This window comes from Neoarius graeffei, chromosome 22 (assembly GCF_027579695.1).
Source record: "Neoarius graeffei isolate fNeoGra1 chromosome 22, fNeoGra1.pri, whole genome shotgun sequence".
Classification (NCBI taxonomy): Eukaryota; Metazoa; Chordata; class Actinopteri; order Siluriformes; family Ariidae; genus Neoarius; species Neoarius graeffei.
In genome coordinates, this window is record NC_083590.1 from 45,239,829 (window position 1) to 45,261,080 (window position 21,252).

General features: G+C 43.9%; 1 protein-coding gene across 3 annotated transcripts in view; it reads left to right on the plus strand.

Moving 5' to 3' along the window:
- The window catches only part of u2af2b (U2 small nuclear RNA auxiliary factor 2b), a 40,940-nt gene extending 20,454 nt beyond the window's left edge, over window positions 1-20,486 (plus strand). For 2 of the 3 annotated variants that reach the window (XM_060904853.1, XM_060904852.1), the window contains 6 exons: window positions 8,793-8,931; window positions 9,162-9,241; window positions 9,551-9,673; window positions 9,764-9,850; window positions 15,859-16,110; window positions 19,731-20,486. In XM_060904853.1, coding sequence (XP_060760836.1) covers window positions 8,793-8,931; window positions 9,162-9,241; window positions 9,551-9,673; window positions 9,764-9,850; window positions 15,859-16,110; window positions 19,731-19,865 — 816 coding nt within the window. In that variant the 3' untranslated portion in view covers window positions 19,866-20,486. The remainder of the gene's footprint in view (window positions 1-8,792; window positions 8,932-9,161; window positions 9,242-9,550; window positions 9,674-9,763; window positions 9,851-15,858; window positions 16,111-19,730) is intronic. The other variant, XM_060904854.1, reaches the window with a different exon arrangement.
- The last annotated feature ends 766 nt before the right edge of the window (window positions 20,487-21,252 follow it).

Genomic DNA, 21,252 nt, shown 5'->3' on the forward strand with positions numbered 1-21,252 from the left:
ACATGCACATAGAGAAAATCGAATTTCTGCCGTTGCTCGACTGAAATCAAAGTTCTAAATGGCATGGAAACACCTTAGCTAGGCTGAAATTGAACCGAACCTGATTTCTCGTAATCGAGCTACACGACCTAGATTATGCGGGGTTTTTTTTTTTTTTGCGCTGAGCTACTTAGTGCATGTATACCCTATCGAGCTACGGAGTCGAGCTATTTACTTCAGCACTGCCCCTTCCAGAAGTGACTAGTGACAAGACCACAAGCGGGAAACACAACAGCCTCGGTCGGGAAAAAAAAAAAAAAAAAAAACAGCCTCGGTCGGCATGACACTTCACTTTAGCTGCCACTTTATTAGGAACACTTCTGTTCGTACATAAAAGCTACAAACACTCTTCTTGTGAACACGGAACTGATAACTTTGTTTATACTCTTGAATAGCTGCTCTTTATGACGACAACCGGAAGTGTACCAACATGATGGGGCGTGTAGCGCCACCTGTGGCTCGGGTGCACAATGTACCTCACACAATAGCTCGATTCCCTTGTGTGCATGTAGGATTGGATTTCTCTGGCACCCCTGCTGGGACCCTTAGCTCAATTACCGACAGTAGCTCGATTTGGATGTGCATGTAAACGTACTGATTGGAGATCACTAAAAGTCTTATCCCACTCCGCTGTAAATCCATCGGAACCTGGAGACTTATCAGGCTTGAGTCTAGAGATTGCCTTTTGCAGTTCCCCTTTAATCACATTGGCCTATAGGACTTTATTCTGGTCTTCCGTAATTGTTGGGAGGTTAAGTGATGCAAGCAGAGATTCAGGTGATTTGTCCCCCTAGTGGGCCATCCGGGCATATAGGCTTTTGTAGTATCTTTCAAAACAACTATGAATGTCCTGAAAGTCATGTTTCATTTGTTTAGTTATTGGGTCTTTAATTTATTGTACTACTCTCTCTGCTTGTTGCTTTCTTAATCTGTATGCCAAGATTTTAGTTGATTTACTACCTACTTCATAATATGTTTCAAAAAGGTTCGTTTCTTCTGAATGTCTGCCTCATAGATTTCTTTTATCTGATTTTTAATTCCCCAAATTTTCTGAGTAATGTCCAACTGGGTATCTTTGTGGGTTTTTTATTTTTCTAATTTTCCTAACTCTTTCTAGTTTATCCTTTTTTTTTTTTTTTTTCCTGTCTGAGCCTCTTTTGTAATGCCAATTTCGCAGTGATTTTCCCTCTCAAAACAGCCTTGCCTGCATCCCATACCATAAGTGGGGACACTTCCCCATTATCATTTTCGGACAGGTATAACTGAATTTCCTCTTCAAATTCCTCCTTCGTTTTGCCCTTAAGTGCATTTAAGTTAAGCCTCCAGGAGAAAGTATTTTTGCTATTTTTTTTTTTTTAGATTTAAATCTAGGTAAACCGGACTGTGGTCCACCAAGTCCATTATTCCAATTTTGCATGACCTTACCAAACCGATATCTTTACTGTACATAAAAAAATAATCAATCCTTGAGTAAGTTTTGTGCGATGAGGAATAAAAAGTCTAGTCTCTAGTTGTAGGATTGAACTCCCTCCATACATCACAAATACCCATCTCTCTTATCCTTCTCACCTTTTTGCCTACTGCATTATTCTGAGTTCATCTTGACACATCCCACTTTGGATTCAGCCTCAGATTAGTCACCACCATAAATCACCATTCCCTGGGCTTTTGTAATCATTAGATCAAAAATGTGTGTCTAGAACCCCCAGGTCGCACCTGGAGGTGCATATACATTTAAAAGAGTGACTTCTGACTTCTAATTTTCCTACCACCATATTGCACCTTCCTTCCTTGTCCGTGATTTCTGTTATCTTTTCAAAAATTACCCTTGTTGATATCCGTGTTGCCACCCCCTTCTGTGTCCCGTTTTATAGGACGCTGAGTAAACCTGATTAATGCCCTGCCTTTTAAGTTTAGCATGCTCGGAGTCAGTTAAGTGGGTCTCTTGCAGAAATATTACATCTACCTTGTCTTTTTTTTCATTTTGCCCAGAATTTTACTTCTTTTTACCAGATTAAGTACACCCTTCACATTATAAGAAGTCAACCTAAATGGGACTTTATGGCTTTCCATTGTAGATCCAAGTACTGCCTTTAATCCTAATGGCCCCCCCCCAACTCTGTAAAAACATAAACACAATAAAGAACACGAATAGAACAGTCCTGTGAAAACGTGAACTTGGTACATTTTACCAGTGTCTCAGGTTGAACTTCCTGTTTTTGAGGTCTTGTTTGTAACCCTGAAGGAGCCGAGATCTTTTCCCGGCTCGGAGGGAAAGCCTCCATACATCTTTAGGTGTGAAGGGCCCTCCTTAAAGTTTTCAAAGTGATCCGTGCTTTTAGCTTCCCTGATCAGGCAAATTATATTATTAATGTCATTAACGTAGCCCCAAACGCCTTCTGTAGTGGTGGTTTATTAATAGTTCGTTCCACAGTCATTACTATTATGCCTCCTTACCATGGAGAATCCGCGCCAAGACAAAACAAGTTCACTGGTCAGCCCGTCTGAAAACATCCAGTCTCTTTTTAAAACCATTCCGCTGCGCCTCTGGCTGCTGCTCTCCTCCTCTCGGGAACCGGATTTTGTGCCACATCAAAGTGGTTTGTATACAGTCACGGACAGACCTCTCTTCACCGTGTCCTTGGTAGCCTACTCTGCCGAGTTGTAGAGGCATGTCTGTCCCTCGTAAAACACACTCTTTCTGGTTTGGAAACGTATGTTATTCTCTCTCGGCACCTTCTTGTACCTCAACATCAATGTCCTTGACCTATGGTGTCCCCCAGGGGTCAATCCTTGGACCATTACTATTCAACCTTTATATGCTCCCACTTGGACAAATTATCAAGAACAACTCAATTTTGTATCACTGCTATGCAGGTGACACCCAAATTTATTTTGCTCCATCACTTAATGATTATGCCCCCCTTGAATGTCTCTACCAGTGTATCAACCAAATCAACAACTGGATGTCAAATTTTCTTTAGCTGAACACAGATGAAACAGAAGTAATTCTATTTGGGGAAAAAAAGATGAAAGACTCAGGATTACCACTATTCTTGACACAAAGGGGATTAAAACAAAAGATATGGTTAAAAATCTTGGTGTTTTCATTGACAGCGAGCTAAACTTTGACAGTCACATGAAAGCAATCACTAAATCGGCATTTTATCACCTAAAAACATTTCCAAACTAAGAGGACTTGTGTCAAAAAATGATCTGGAAAAACGTATACATGCCTTCATCTCTAGTAGGGTTGATTACTGCAATGGCCTTTTCACAGACCTGCCAAAAAAGACCATCAAACGACTTCAGGTGATTCAAAATGCAGCGGCTAGGGTTCTCACACGAACAAAAAGAACAGAGCACATTACTCCAATTCTAAGGTCCCTTCACTGGCTTCCAGTAAGCTACAGAATTGACTTTAAAGCATTGCTGCTGGTGTACAAATCTCTAAATGGTACAGGGCCCAATTACCTCTCTGATATGTTGCAGCGGCCTAACCCAATCAGATCTACCAGATCGCAGCAGCAAAATTTACTGGTAAAACCTGTTGTTAAAACAAAGTGTGGTGAAGCAGCTTTTAGCTACTATGCAGTGCAGCTATGGAACCAACTCCCAGAGGACATCAAAAATGCTCCTGCTGTTGGCAGCTTCAAATCTAGACTAAAGACCAAGCTGTTTTCAGATGCTTTCTGCTAACTGATAAATATCATTACATGTTTTAAACTTTACTTAACTTTTATTCTATTTTATTCTATTGTTTTTACTGAACTTTTACTTCATTTTATTATTTTACTTCTATTGTTTCTTTTTTTTCTCTCTTCTTCCTCCTTTATTTTATGTAATTTTATTTTCTATTGTTTACTGTTTTGCTTTTACCTCTGTAAAGCACATTGAACTGCCACTGTGTATGAAATGCGCTATATAATTAAACTTGCCTTGCCTTCGCCTCTGCGTATTCCCGGCGCTTCCTGAGGGTCTCCAGTGTGTAGTCGTGATCCACAAAAACTCTTCTCTCCTGATAGAGAAACCCCTTTTTTCGCCATACCAGTTTCAGGATTTCTTCTTTTGTTTTGCTGCTGGAGAATTTAACAACTATGGATCTCGGGGGAGAATCGGCCGGTGGTTTTGGTCCCAACGCGCGGAGCGCGCGCTCGATCTTGAGATCGTCGGTCTGAGGCAGCTCCAGTTTTTCCCTCAGCAAATTTTCCACAAATGTCATCGATGTGGAGTTGTTCTCTGACCCTTCGTCTATGCCGTGTATTCTTGTATTCTCCCGTTTTGCTCTTCCCTCTTGATCCGTTAGCTTATCTTCCAGTTTAGCCTGTAGCTTTAACAATTCCCTCATAGCCTCCTCCAGCCCCTGCACTCTTTCCTCTGTGTCTGAAATTTGCATTTCGGCCTTGTTGACTCTACTGTTAATTACCCTAACGCCCTAACGTCCTCTCATATTTCTCGGAGAGTGTCTGCGTTTTCCTGCCGAAACACTCAGCTCTTGCAGTATCGTTTGCAGGCTAGCCGTGTCTGCATTCACCTGTAGCTCCCCCGTGTCAGGATGGCTAGCTGTGTTGTCTTTGACCGACTGTTCCTCAGCTGATTGAATCCTTTCCTTCGCCTATGGTGCGTGTTTGTTTTTTTTGGGGGGGGGGGGTTGGGCATATTGTAAATGCCTCTTTAACTTTTGCTAATGCTTAACAATCTTTTGAATAAATATGGCGTATTTCTTGATTATCGGGGAGCTCTGATCTGCTGCTGCCTACATCATGGCTGCTCAACCGGAAGTCCTGGATGATGTTTAACAAGGTGCCGCCACAAATTTTTATAGTGCATCATGTATCTGCAGCATCTCATTTGGTAATATGTTTATGTAACTTAATTTGTTTTAATTATTTATTTATGAAGAAATGACGGTACATTTTAGAAATACCCTTGCCATGAAAAAGCCTGAGGTGCTGATGTGGCTTAAAAATAAGTATAATTAGGCCAAAGCTTTGTGTTGTAGATCAGAGTTTTGAGGTGCTTTCGTGCCTAAAAGTCTTTGCTGAGTATGAATTGAAATGAAATTTAAACTTTTGATTCATTTACCAATGAATTTGGTTCAGTTTTGCACTGCATATAATTAAACACAAAGCAAAAAAAAAAAACAGGTGAGTGGCCGAGTGGTTAGCATGTCCGCCTCTCGATCAGGAGATTGCAACTTCTACTCACGGTCGGGTCATACCAAAGACCAACATAAAAATGGTGCCTACTGCCATCTGGCAATACAGATGCGAGCGGGGAGTCAAACTCTCGTGCTTACCTGAGAATTAGCCCCCGCACCATAACCCTAGCTATGTAATATAGGTGAGAGACCGAGGGCTACAAAACTAATTGTCGCCGCCAAACGCGCCATGAATGGTACGTGAAGGACTTTGACTTTTGATACAGCAAAAACAGGTTGGTCAAGGAGTCATAAATACAGTGACGGAAAAAGGTTTATATAAAAAAAAAAAAAGCAGTGTGTGCAGAGAAATCACAAAGGTTCATATACCGCAGGTTAGTTGTTGCTTTTTTTTATTTTTTTAAACAGGTGTTACTTTAACTATGGACAAATAACTGTCAGGTTGGGGGGGGGGGACGAATATCAGAGAACTCCGTTCAATGCGATTTCCAGACAGTCTCATAACGGGTACGTTTTCCAGCTACAGCAACGACACAGTCAATTCTTTGGTCCTTCGTTGCTGTCAGTGATGTCAAGATGCATTTGGGTCCACGCTACAAATGTGATGTGGCCATGTGTTTCCCAGACCACCTCTGAATGAGGTTTAAGTGATCAGATCGCAATGCACGTTTGAGACATAACACCTGTCCACTTACCATCCTTCAGTGTGGGGGAAATAAGGAATTTTAAGCAGATGGTCACAAGTCTGAAATGTTGTCTGTCCATCCAAATTTCAGCCTGTCCGAATGACAGACCAAAGGCCCAGAACAATGTGGTCGGGGGGCCCCAGAAGCTGAAGGGCTTTAGATGCCTGGAGATGGCTTCTCAGCTATTTCCAGGCACATTTTTGTGATCTTCAAAGGCCAAATTACACGAGACATTAGTTGCTAATTACAGTACAAATTGAATATCATTTACAAGATAATGTCAGAAGATTCAAGAAAAACATGTTTAAAGTTCTACCCAAGAAAACAGTAGCACACTTTCAGTTCCATGTCCAGAAAAAAGTATGGGGGGGAGCAAGGATGTTCCAGTTGGTTACAGCTTACTGGTACTCATATATGTAGGTACTAGAATAACTCATGAAACATTTGTCAACAATGACCATTTTTTTATACTGTTTTTATAATCAGTCTATAAGACATTGAGTAATTAGCAATACAACAATTCTTAGTTCATAGAGTTAAAATTTTGAGTCCGAGATTCCAAGTAACTTTAACAAAATGACTTTTAAAATGACTCCAAACTAGATATGGTCATATCATTTGGCATTCAGACTAAAATCGGCTGGACTAGAAAATAAAAGAAAATAAAAACTCTCAAATCTACATCCTGCAAAAAGCATATGACTGTTATTATGAATGGGGAAAAAATGTGCATAACCATTGATTGGCAGTTTGGCACTGAACTTTACTGTACTGCAAAGTTTCATGTAAACTGAACTCTTAATCAACTGACTGGATCAATCAGATACTGTCAACCCTAAAACACTAGTTCAAGTACATCGTGCAATAAAAACTATTGGTTTATTATTGTTTTTCATTTAGTGTGCCACTCGGGGAGAGGGAGGTGCCTGTGAATTTTGATGGGGCAAGGACTTTCAGTGGCAGTTGTGATTGATTTTGATTTTTTTTTTTTATTTAAATCCCTGCATGCACAAGTGGCTGGAGCCAGGGCTTGTGCTAAAGTTTTCTGCGAGCTGTGCTCACTACTGCCGTTGGATCGGACCACGCCTGGGCTCGTTTGAAAGGTCTCAGGGAGAGGGATGTCTGTAAAGTTTGGCGGGGCTGGGACTTTGGGTGGCAGAGTTATGAATTTATAAAGTCGGGCCTGCAGGGCCCCTGTTTCACAGGCCGTGTTACGACATAACGTATTCGCCCAGTGTAACATTTGGAAGAAAATCACAAGTAGATTATAGGGCTGAACGATATATCGTTATCATATCTATATCTAGATATGAACATTCAAGATATTAATATCGAAAAAGCAACGATATAGACGATATAGATATCCCCTCCCTGCGCTCGCCCTGCATGTACAGCTCTGGCAGTCACAACAAACATCATTTTTACGATTGCCCTTGAGTGCACCGCTAAGGCCAGCCAACCACAAACATTATTTCATGCTTGCTGTGGATCGACAGCTGAAGCCAACCAATGACAAACATATGAGGGCAGGAGTGAGGGAGACGGAGACCGACGTGCGCGCGCGCACACTACACACACAGCGGGGAAATATTAAAAAGAGAGAAAGAAAATGAGTGCAGAAGATAATGCGGCCGGTGGCGGTGCAGAATCTGACTTGGTGCCAAAACACAAATCATCCTCCATTATTTGGAGGTATTTTGGATTCAAAAAGGACGATGTTAACCAGAGTGAGGTGTTGTGCAGGTCGTGCTTAGCAAAAATTGCGATGAAGCAAGGTAGCACAACAAACATGTTTCACCACCTGAAACACTATCGCGTGCTGCACGAAGAGTGTATGACAATGAGAGAAACACCGGGGACTTCTCAGTCATCCCAAAATAAGCCAAAGCAAAGTTTGATTGCTGATGCGTTCAGTAGCGTTACACCATACAAGTCGATGTCCACCAGACATAAAGAAATTACAGACACTATAACATACCACATTGCAAAAGACATGGTACCTGTGTACACAGTCTCGAAAGAGGGCTTTAAAAAATGGTTCGGACGCTGGACAAGCGTTATAAAATACCATCCCGAACACATTTTAATCAAGTGGCCATTCCGAAACTCTATAATGAGTTATAATGCATATAAATGCATTTTCTGCATACAGTTATGTGATCTTTTGAAGAATATAAGATGTTGCACTTCAGTGCACTTTCAATGTTCCACCAGCTGCTGCATTTATTTATTGTTAAAGCAGAGCTCCAGTAAAATGTTTGATTTGTAATTTATTCATAATTTGTTAATGTTTATGACTGGCAGTGAGTTCTTAAAAATAAAACTGCACTTTCCACATTTTTTTTTTTGTATTTTTTTTTTCTGAAAAATGCTTGGTTTTCCCCAAACCCGTAGTCATATCGTATCAAAATCAAGATATCTGGTATGAATATCGAGATATGAAATTTTGTCCATATCATTCAGCCCTGGTAGATTAGACCCATATCTTTGCGGGGGGGGGTTAAATTGGCCAGCCGGTCCGATGCTTTTAAAATACAGATGGACAAGTGCGAAAATGACCGGTAAATGTCTGCCGGTCTGGTTTTATTTCCCACACAGATTCTTTCACCCATGACGTAATGACGTATTTATGCCAGGTGTGAACAGTGCCTCACTTTTGTCCACACCGGAGTGCGATTGCTTTATTGTCTCCTGCCCAAGCAAATAGCCCTGAGGTGGAGAAATGCACCGGGGTTTAATTCAAACAGACCACAGATGTGAAAGCACCATTGGACTACAGTCCAAGATCCTGCTGTTTGCAAGGACCTATCAAAGCAAGTGTGGGATAAGGTCCTGAAAATGTACCAGGAAATCTTGTGAATAACTGCCTTTTAAAAGTACAATTAATTTCTCACTCTCTACTTTAGTTGCGCTCAGTGGATGAGACCACACAGGCAATGGCGTTTGATGGCATCATATTCCAAGGCCAGAGTCTGAAGATCCGCCGGCCACATGATTACCAGCCCTTGCCGGGCATGAGCGAGAATCCCAGTGTGTACGTGCCAGGTGGGTTTACTAGACTATCGCAGCATATGTCTTTTGACTTTAACATCATGGTATCGTACTGACAGAGCTATGGAATTTTCACGCTTTACACAATGCATATACTTCATGAATTTATAACAAGATTTATTTTCAGAGTAGATTTTTGTTTGGATGAATTGTTCTGCTTACTCGAAGGTTTGGATAATTCCTTTGGCTTGGATATGTGTGAATATAAAAATGCTGTTTTTCAGGAGTGGTGTCCACTGTAGTCCCTGACTCTGCTCATAAGCTTTTTATTGGAGGCCTGCCCAACTATCTCAGTGATGACCAGGTCTGTTTGTACTTCATCAAAATGACACGAATGCAAAAGATAATGTTCAGCTGATCTGACTGAACAGAGTATGCTTTTATTTTTTTATCCATTTGAAGAATCTTTGTCCATTTGATGTATCCGTTCCTCTTGGTAATGAAGACTAAATCTTGACTCTTCTTTTTTTTTTTTTTTTTTCCTTTTTTTATTCACATTCACTGCTTCTAACAGGCATTTTCTCTAATCTTCATTGGCTCTTTGAAACATACACATCACTTGGAACAAAGCAAGGACTTCACCACCGCCTCTGCCACCTGTTTTATATTTTAGGTAAAAGAGTTGTTGACGTCCTTTGGGCCTTTAAAGGCATTCAACCTAGTGAAGGACAGTGCCACAGGGCTCTCCAAAGGCTATGCCTTCTGCGAGTATGTTGATGTCAATCTTAATGATCAGGTGGGTTGAAGCATCTGCGTTGGAGGATACTCAACACTCGTCATCCAAATCAACATGTTTCATTGTGTTCATTTTGTGTGTGAACTTCAGGCTATTGCAGGACTAAATGGGATGCAGTTAGGGGATAAGAAGCTCCTGGTCCAGAGAGCGAGTGTAGGAGCCAAGAACGCAACTCTGGTAAGAAGGTGTAGTAATCCCTGATGCAGGTGGGGCACAGAAGCACGGCAGGCGAGAGTTGGTGTTCACGCAGACACTTTATTTTGCTGTTTTCCTTAGCTTTTCTCAGTCACACACACGTGTTCTGGTCAGGGGGGAGATTCTTCTCTGCTCTCCCCCTCCCTTTATACTCCATCCCTGCAACAAACAAACAAAAACACACACACTAATTGACACCAGGTGTAATGACTTAGCCACTTACCTTCCCCGACCCCGCCCTCCATTCACAGACTGCTGCTTGGCCACGCCTCCGCTGCCACATACCCCCACCGCCCGACTCAGGCCGGGGAGCTGTCCCCCCCCCCCCCCCCCCCCCCCCCCCAAACGGGACAGGAAGTCCGCCACCACCATCTGTGCCCCTGGCCTGTGGATCACCTCAAACTTAAATGGCTGGAGAGCGAGATACCAACGGGTGATCCACGCATTGGCATCCTTCATGTGGTGGAGCCACTGGAGGGGCACATGGTCCGATCAGAGTGTGAAAGGGCGCCCCAGCAGGTAGTATCGGAGGGCGAGGACCGCCCACTTGATGGCGAGACACTCCTTTTCAGTTGTCCTGTACTTGCTTTCACGTATCGACAGCTTTCGGCTGATGTACAGCACCGGGTGCTCCTCACCCTCCACCTCCTGGGACAAAACGGCCCCCAGCCCCCTGTCCGATGCATCAGTCTGCAAAATAAAGGGGAGAGAGAAGTCAGGGGAGTGTAAAAGTGGCCCCTCACATAGTGCAGCTTTTACCTCAGAGAAGGCCTGTTGGCATTGCTCCGTCCACTGGACCAGATCTGGAGCCCCCTTTTTAGTGAGGTCGGTTAGTGGGCTGGTGACGTCCGAATAGTTAGGTAGAAACCTACGATAATAGCCAGCCAGCCCCAAGAACCGCCTCACCTCCTTTTTGGTCTTGGGCCTCAGGCAGGCAGCAATCGCTGCAGTCTTGTTAATTTGGGGACGCACCTGCCCATGACCCAAGTGGAACCCCAGAAACCGTATTTCCACCCGCCCAATCGCACACTTTCGGGTTAGCTGTGAGGCCAGCTCGCCTCAGCGACCTGAGGATGGCCCTCAGGTGTTCCAAGTGCCGCGGCCAATCATGACTGTAGATTATTATGTCATCTAGATAGGCGGCCGCGTAGGCAGCATGAGGGTGGAGGACCCTGTCCATAAGCCGCTGGAACGTAGCGGGTGCCCCAAACAACCCAAAAGGGAGCGTGACAAATTGGTGTAAGCCAAATGGTGTGGAAAAGGCCATTTTCTCATGGGACAGAGGAGTCAAGGGGATCTGCCAATATCCCTTGGTTAGATCCAGTGTCGAATAAAAGCGAGCAGCGCCTAACCGATCAAGCAACTCATCAATGCAAGGCATTGGGTACGCGTCAAATGTAGACACTGCATTGACCTTTCTATAGTCCACACAGAACCGGACCGACCCATCGGTCTTGGGAACCAGGACCACTGGGCTGCTCCAGTCACTGTGGGACTCCTCGATTATGCCCATTTTGAGCATGGCCTTGAGTTCATCCCGAACCACCTTTTTCTTTTGTTTGGGCAAGCGGTAAGGGTGGCTACGCACTACCACCCCTGGGGGCGTTTCGATGTGGTGTTCTATGAGGTGGGTACGACCCGGAAGGGGTGAGAACAGGTCGGAAAATTCCTTCTGCAACTTGGCTACCTCCGTGAGTTGGGTTGGCGAGAGGTGGTCTCCACAAGGGACCGGAGTGGTCCGAGATGTTAACTTTTTTACCTCCGGCCCCAGCGCCGCCTTCTCTGGGACTACCAACGCCACGGGGAACCCCTCATTCCAGCGTTTTAAAAGGTTGAGGTGGTAGACTTGCAATGCCCCACCCCTATCCGTTCGCTTCACCTCATAGTCGACATCCCCGACTCGCCGTGTGACCTTGAAGGGCCCTTGCCACTTGGCGACTAATTTAGAACTCGATGTGGGCAATAATACGAGTACTTTGTCTCCCGGCGTGAACTCTCTAAGGTGTGTGCCCATCATACAGCCGGCTTTGACGTTCTTGTGCCTGCCATAAATTCTCCTGGGTTAGGTGCGTGAGGGTGTGGAGTTTTGCGCGCAGGTCAAGAACGTACTGGATTTCATTTTTACTCGGTGAAGGTCCCTCCTCCCAATTTTCCCACAGCATATCCAGAATGCCACGCGGCTTACGCCCATGTAATAATTCAAAGGGAGAAAACCCTGTGGAGGCTTGTGGGACCTCTCGTACTGCGAATAATGGGCTCGAGCCACTTATCCCAATTACGCGCGTCTTCACTTACGAATTTCCAGATTATGTTTGAGTGTCTGGTTAAATCGCTCAACTAATCCATCCGTTTGTGGGTGATAGACACTGGTGCAGATAGACTTAATCCCCAGTAACCCATATAGCTCGCGCAATGTGCGTGACATAAACGAGGTGCCTTGGTCTGTCAGGATTTCTTTCGGAATCCTGACCCGGGAGATAAAGTGGAAGAGTGCCTCTGCAATACTGCGTGCTGAGATATTCCAGAGAGGCACTGCTTCCGGATATCGCGTTGCATAGTCCACTAGAACTAAAATAAAGCGTTATCCCCGTGCTGACCGATCTAATGGCCCGACGAGATCCATCCCAATTCGCTCAAACGGGGTCTCGATTGGAGGAAGAGGGCGCAACGGCGCTTTTGGAGTGGCCGCAGGATTGACTAATTGGCATTCACGGCACGCTGCACACCACCGACGGACATCCCCGCGAATCCCTGGCCAATAGAACCGGGCCATTATTCAGGCTAGTGTTTTGTCTTGCCCCAAGTGTCCAGCCATGGGATTAAAGTGAGCCGTATGGAATACGAGTTCCCTACGGCTCTTTGGGATTAACAACTGGGTTACTTGTTCCTTAGTTTGAGTGTCCTACATCACTCGGTACAATCTATCTCTAATAATGGCAAAATAGGGGAAGGTCAGTGCCGCACTCGGCTGAAGAGTTTGACCATCGATTACTCTCACTTGGTCAAACGCATGCCGCAGAGTCTCGTCCCGCGACTGCTCTAACAGGAACTCCCCAAGGGACTCCCCGAGAGAGGGAGGAGGAGCAGGTTGCTCCTCACTCTGATGCAGTATCGGCGTGGACGGCTCTGCGACAGCTTCTCCAGCCAATGCCACACCGGGATCTTCCCATGACCTACTAAGGCAGGACCCACTACGTGTTAAATACTCCATTAATTCTTTAAATCCCGGCCAATCAGTTCCCAAGATCTGTGGGTAAGACTAGAACTAACTGCCGCCTTTATTCTATGTGTTTGGCCCCGGAATAGAATATGGACAGACACTAGCTGGTAATGGTGAACATCCCCGTGCACACACAACACCTTCACCGCTTGTGCTTCCCCCCAATGCCTCACCTTGCACCAGGCGTTGGTGAATTGAGGTCTGATTACAACCGGAATCCACCAAAGCGTGATATGTATCCCCTTGAATACTCACCGGTATGCGATACGTTCCGGCCCAATCGGGGACTGTTTCTGGTGCGTCGGGGATCCAGATGACAGCACCCACCTCCCTTGCGGAGCTCTGACTCTGGAGATGCTCCGATTCCCCGCCGCGCCAGCACACCGGCCCAGGCTTTCCCTCTGCACTGGTGTTATGGGTGTCACTCACCTGAGGGGGAGACAACACAGACACAGAAGAGGGAGATGGGAGGACACCACGGGTGCAGCGGGCCAGCTGGGGAGGAGCCAGCCACCGCCTTCGTGGCAGGGGAACGGGGTGGAGAGGGGGACAAGAGACAGGAGAGAGGGAAGAGAAGCGAGGGGAGATGCCTCGTCTGCCTGCCGTCAGAGCCACCTCCAAATGGTCCTCCGCCAGCTCGATGGCTTGTTCCAGCGACGCCGGGCGGTGACACTGGACCCATTCCGCTGTTCCTTCCGGAAGTTGAGCGAGAAACTGCTCCAGTGCTACCAGATCGATGATCTCGTCAGCGTCACGGTCTTCCGCCCTCAGCCACCGCTGGCAGGCGTCCCGGAGTTGCTGGCTGAATGCAAACGGCCGGCCGACCTCCTCCAGTGTCAGTGTCCAGAAGCACTGACGGTGTTGCTCCGGGGAGCGGCCGAGCCGCTGCAGGATGGCTTTCTTTAGGCCTGCATAGACCAGCCGGCTGTCAGCAGGGAGCTGCTGCGAGCTGCGCCTCGCCAGTCAGGAGCAGGAGGAGGCGCGCCGTGCGCTGCTCCAGCGGCCACCCCCACGCCTTGGCTGCTTGCTCAAAGAGAGCGAGGAACGCTTCCGGATCGTCCTGCGGTCCCATCTTCGTGAGGGTGGCGGCAGCGGTGGCCGATGGCCCAGCTGGCATGAGCAGGTGCCGGAACGCCTGGCGATCTTCCTGCTGGGCCAGCATCAAGGCTTCGAAGCGCTGCTGCTGCTCCTTCTGGAGGGTGATCAGCACTTGATGCTGGTTCTGCTGGGCGGTAGCAAGAGCAAGGATGAGCTCTTCGAACGGGGAGGACTCCATGGGGTGGGTCTCTTCTGTGTCCTGGGTTTTAGCACCACTGTAGTAATCCCTGATGTGGTTGGGGCACAGAAGCATGGCAGGCGAGGGTTAGTGTTCACACAGACACTTTTTTTTTTTTTTTTTTTTTTTTTTTTAAATTTTGCTGTTTTCCTTAGCTTTTCAGCTTTTCTCAGTCACATACGCAACACACACGTGTTCTGGTCAGGGGGGAGATTCTTCTCTGCTCTCTCCATCCCTGCAACAAACAAAAACACACACACACAAATTGACACCAGGTGTAATGACTTGGCCACTTACCTTCCCTGACCCCACCCTCCATTCACAGACTGCTGCTTGGCCACTCCCCCGCTGCCACAGAAGGCGATCAAAAAAAAAAAAGCTGCATCCGAATACTGTTTGTACTCATGATGGTTGAGTACCGACAACACAGCCCTAACTGTGGTACGTTCCATGACTATGTGAGCGAGTACAGAGATGTCCACAAGCACTGGCGACTGGTGGTTTTCTCCACTTGCACAGACGGTCTGTGCCGGCTACACGATCCAGGGGGGTTTAAATAGTCTCTGCTACCCATAATTTTCTGCAAATCCAATTATTTCACCACAAAATTGTCTTCGATTCGAGTCATGACTGGAAGCCATGTCATATTTGTTGATCAATTCTCACGCTCTGATTGGCTGGGCCAGACCATGTGACTACACCACACCATAGCATATGTAATGTTACAGAGCCAGGCAGCGCACTACAGCATAACTGAGAAAGCCAAGCGTGCATATATGTGGAAGGAAATTTCATACACGTTTTAGTAGTTTATTAGTTGAGAGTGCACCAGAAGGCATGTAAATCTCAATTTTTTTTTGGGGGGGGGGGGGGGGGAGTTGGCTACTTCAGATTTTCTGGAGAACCCTGGAGTAGTAAGGGGACAATTCAGTCATACACCGCTACTGTCTTACCTGTCCTCTCACCTGGATGTTCATAGATGTGAGACATCCACATCCGACATGAAAATTACGCATGTATGGTCTTTTTTTTTTTTTTTTTAAATGTATAAAAATTCTTCAAAAGCATAAATGTTTAAACAATTCCTGATGCGTGTGTACGTTGCTGGAATAAACGGCCTTGCTTTGGACAGCCATCTTCTATTTTTCCGTGGGGGAAATGTTCAGTTATTCTGAGGCTCCAGCTGAGTTGTGGGATATCATGGTGTGGTATATTTTGCATACTACGGATGTAACGGGTTACCTGGGTACTGTTTGACGACTATTAAATGAGTACTGAACATTTACACCCTACATGCTGCTTTATGCATACCAAAAGTATGGAAGTATGTGTATTCAGACGCAGCCATTGTCTTGTGCCCTGATGCCAATCTTTTGCTGCCGCCCCCTCCTCTGTTCCTATCTTTCCCTAATGTGTTTAAATGCTAAAGAGTACAAGAACCCAGATGGATCCATGAGTCTGTTTCTCACCGGTCAAACTTTCTTTGGATTACAGACGAGCATAAATGAGACCCCGGTGACGCTGCAGGTGCCAGGCCTGATGAACAACTCCATGAATCAGATGGGAGGAATTCCGACTGAGGTTCTGTGCTTGATGAATATGGTGGCTCCAGAGGAACTTCTGGATGATGAGGAGTATGAAGAGATTGTCGAGGACGTCAGGGACGAATGCTCCAAATATGGGCAGGTCAAGAGCATCGAGATCCCTCGCCCTGTCGACGGCCTGGAGGTCCCTGGAACTGGAAAGGTATGGAAAAGATTATGCTTGTCTTTCAATTGCAGCCAAACATCTTCATGATTATAGATTTTTAATTTCTTTATTTTGATCATTTATAATTCCTGTTCAATTTTACATCTATATAATATTTTGAAAAGCAGAAAGCTTTTTTTTTTTTTAAATTATGATTCCATGAATGTAAATGGTAACTAAAACAAATCTAAGCATGAAGCAGAATAGTGCTTTATATAAAAGTTCAAGTTAAGCATAAATTGTGCATGTGGCATTTTTATTTTTCTATTTTTAGCTGGAATTACTAGTCAATCCAGTGTCGAGTAAACTTTAAAGCCGTGTTGCACATCATGATGTCTCATTTAAGACTACGTTCAGACTGCACCCTGAAACGACCCATATCCGATTTTTTTTTGCCCATATGCGACCTGTATCCGATTTGTTATTGACAATCTGAACGACACAGATCCAATTTTTTTCACGTGACCCAGGCCGCTTGGATATGTGGTCCTAATTCCGATGCATATCCGTTATTTTCACATGCGACTGCAGTCTGACCGGACAGGTTGCATTCATGCGACCTACACGTCATCAACAAGAGACAAACGTCACTTCTGCGTTGGCTAATCCCGCCTCTTTGGTGGAAAACAACATTTGTACGGTTTTCGGAATTTAAATAGACTTTTATAGAACTGATCAAGCTAATGGTGGATTTGGTAGGGACCTGGATGTTGATCTGTTCGCCTGATTAAATAAAACAGTTTCTATAACTGATTTATAACTTAAACCATCCTGTATTACAAGATTATAAGATTGTTCTGGAAATTTCCAGTAATTTGACACCTTCGGTCTCATTAGTCTGCTGCCCACATTAATCAGATTATTGTGTGAGTTCCGCCGCCGCCACAAAAACCACATCGCCAGGTCTCGCCTCATCTCCATGCTTTACTTGCAAACTTGAAGAGTGCGCTTTTTTTTGTTGTTGTTGTTTACGTATTACGTAGATGTGCTTATTACGTGTTAATTTCCGTATGCGGGACACTTTTGGGTCGTTTTCCGTTCATATTGGAGATCGCATACAAGTCTCATATGGTAATGTGAACGGCCTAACAAAAAAAATCGGATTTCACAACAAATCGGATATGGGTCGTTTCAGGTTGCAGTGTGAACGTAGTGTTTGACAACTTTTTTTCTCCCCCCTTCTGAGGCAGATTTTCCGTCATTTCAACATAATGTAGTTTATATGTTTGCGTTAAGATGTCTTTACATGGCAGTGTTAACAGTGCTAACAGTGTGTAAAGGTGGGCCAGTGTGCAGAACTCCTAACAGCACATTGGATGTGTTGCCTGTGCTATGCGTCATACGCACATAATGATCAGTTTAATCAGCTTGCAGGATCATGCACTTTTCCTTTTTTCTCTTTTTTTTTTTTTTCTTCTTCATGCTGTAGGTGATGTAAAGCAGTTCTGTTGCATCATCCATCTTTTTTTCCACCAAGCCAGTTCTGCCTTGGTGTCTTCTCTGAACGTTTAGACAGGTTTGAGAATCATACATTAAGTCGCAGAAATTGGGATTATTTCCGTTGAAATGTTACCGGGGTAACATTTGCGCAGGGCAGAATCATGGTGAACAAAATGCATCTGCTTGACTTGCTTTTTGGAAATTTCCCCAAGTTGTTCCATGTTGCATTTGAAGTTTGCCAATTTCTGATCTCGCTTATGTTTTATCAGAATGGTGGCGAATTTCTTGCTGTAGTCCCTCCCATAGGCACTGATGTCAGTGGGATGAGTGAATCATGTTTTGCTGTGCTGATGGCAGATTTTTGGCACTGGCAGCAGTCTCTCTCTCTCTCTGGTTGAAATGTATTGGCCTGGTTCTAGATTGGGCACCAGCACACATCATTGGAAAAGGGCTCTTTGTGACAGAATTTTAGATAAAATCATTCATGAAATGGAAATACTTAAATAAATGTATTGCATGATGATTAATATGAAATATGTTCCAAAAATGGGAGTTTTATAACTAGTTGTTTTTTTTCCTTTGTGCAATTACACACTTGCCATCTTCAATCCATTATTCATGGAGATCTTTTTCATTCAAAGTCGTCTATTTTTCTTATTCTGGTGCAATACACTGCCCTCTAGGTAACTCCTAACATGCTTACAGGCATCTTTCAGCAAGACCTCTAAATCAGGTCTGACAAATACACTGCAACCCTGTTAGAATGATCTCTTTGAGTGATGTCCAAATGGTTTGTTATATGGAAAAGTTCGTAATACTGAAATGGACCCACTTGTCACACTCATTCTTATGTAAGACAAGACCAACTGTGTTTAATTTAGATTTAAGCTTAATTCGCTTACATGTTTCTGAAGTAAAGGAAATAAGTCCCACTCACCGTCGTTTGCTTGCCGCGTCATCTTTTTCAGCCCATTATGTCGATTGTAGTTGTGGACGAAGTCTTGGTACTCTTTTGCTTTAGAAGTTGAAATTGAATTTTTCGGGATGCCATATTCTTTCGACAAATTCGTTGCTTTTTCACCACGCTTTAGACAGTCCAGGATATGAAGTTTGTCCTCGGTGTCACGTCTGCGCACAGTGGCACACTTCGAACTGCTACTCGCGTGCAGCGCCATTAGGACTAATTGCCATGCACCTGTTCCAGATTATAGTGTAATCACAGCGCACGCTTTTAAGGACTCTCTCACACAGGCTTTGTGAATGCATGCGCTGTACCTTGTCTCATCGCGCCAAGCCTTTTGTAGCACTGTGTTGATATTCCGCTTCTGACTCTGTTTTGGGTTTTGCCTTTTGTTTCCCTTTATCATGTCTGTGCCTCGCTTGATTATTGCCTATTTCTTGACTAATTTTTGATCACTCATTTGGAGCTGTCTGCCAGCGTGTTTTTAAATGAAACAGTGATTTTACATCCATCTATCGCCTGCATTTTCTGAAAGATGGAGAGTAGCCATGACAGTGCTTATGGAGTAAAGACTCAAGTAAAACTGCTTTTCGCTCATAAAATAAAGGCCTTTTTTTTTTTAAATCTGTGATTGTCGTTCTCGATAATTGTTAGTGATTGACACCAAAGTGAGCCTTTGTTTTATGATAACATTGTTAACGTAACTGCAGACTTGATTAGGCCTACTTATTGTTCGTTGCTGGGGAGAAGAGGAGCGCATGGCTCAGTGATGTTTTTTTGATGACTCCGACTCGCTGTCATTAAAGGCGGGGGACATGAACTTGGTTCGTTATATCTGAAAGTTCATCGTAAGAGTTTATAGCGGGTTGCAGTGTATATGGCTATATTCTGACCCCACACACAGGGAGAAAGAAGTACCTACATACTGCATAGATACAGGAAGTTTAAGGTTCCAATTTCAGGTCATGAAAGCTTCAATCCTTCGCAACTTTTCAGGCAGCTGTCACATCCAGCGATATTTTTTTTCTCTTTATTTGCTCTGTGTTAAAGGTTAAGCAACTAATTATTTTTCAGGAAACAGAAGGCTGAAAAGTACAGCCAGACAAATCAGTCTTCTAGCAGGGGAAACTGTAGTGCGCGCGCACACAGCACATACTTCAAACACACAAACACCTCGCTGTACCAATGCCATCCTGTGTTTCTCTCCTCATTACAGATCTTTGTGGAGTTCACAACAGTTTTTGACTCCCAGAAAGCAATGCAAGCCTTGACGGGGAGGAAGTTTGCCAACAGAGTGGTTGTGACCAAATACTGCGACCCTGATGCCTACCACCGCCGAGATTTTGTCTAGATCAGAATGCATGGGAGTGGAGAGAAGAGGAGTGTGTGGCGCAGGAGAAACCAGATGAAAGGCTGTATTATGACCGAGGGGTGGCAAAAGGGGGATCTTTTCTTGTAGTGCAAGGTGGCATTTCATTTTTTTTTCTTTTTTTTTTCTTTTTTTTTAAGCAAAAATAGCTTTGGCACAATAAGTTTGCATTTTAAAAAAGCAAGGAGTATTAATTGAGTTGAATTTGTTTTAATTGCATATTGAACATTTGTTTCAGGGGGTGGGGGGCTGGGGGTTACAGTACATAATGCTTCTAAAACCACACGATATTGTCAGTGGCATGAGTGAAGGAAATAAATTGCTTCCTTTCACTTGACTTTGATCCCTCTATCATCCAAATTTGCTGTTGGTGACCTAACCACCATGATCCTACTACACTCTCTCAATTTTTCAGTCTTTTTATCTCCAAAATTAGTTTAGTTCAACTGTGTGTTAGTTTATATCCAGCTCTGTCTGTCCTGTTTCCAGTACACATGACTGCCTCTTCTATTGGTAATGTAACTTCAAGTCTAGCATGGCACCTTTGTGTCTCTGTGTGAACATAACCCTCTTTTGATAATAAACTTAGTGAGAATTTGAAAATTTATCAGTGGAGTGCGTTCTTATAAACCTCGGCCGATTAGTTATTTCCATGTGATGCTAAAAGACCACCTTTTAATGATTTTTTTTATTTTAGGGAAAGGGCTACAAATTAAAACTTAGGATGTCTGTAATGGATTTGTTCTGTTTCTCACTTTTTTTTTTTTCGAAATCACTTCATATTGTTAATCATGAAATAATTTCTGATTTGAGGCAGGAGGGAGAAAAATATGCATTCTGAGCCGATATAATAAGAATAATGAAGTGAATAATAGGCTTTCTTGATTTCCACTTTCATTAAACTACTTGCATAAAGTAAGTTTTTAGCACAATGCATTAGATTCTTTAAGACTGTAAATAAAGATCTCCCAGATTTCACTTAACATCTGTTCATTAAACACCTCAGGTCTGTGAACACTAATCATTTTGCCTCGTGTTTAAGATCTGCAGTTGGGCAAATGTTTAGTAATGCTAATGTATGATTTAGAGAATTCACATCAATAAGATTTATTTTAAGGAGCTAGAAAAAGGAAGAAATGGCATGCTGATATATTTTTATTCCTCCTCCAGTGAGATTTTTGAACATTGAATGTTTGATCACCAGCAAAGGAACTGATTCAATTTTGGAGTTTGGTCTGAAACGGATCAAGGTCGAATATCTAGAGAATATATATATATATATATATATATATATATATATATATATATATATATATATATATATATTTTTAAATAGCTTCCTTCCTGTTTGTCAGACAGAGATGTGACT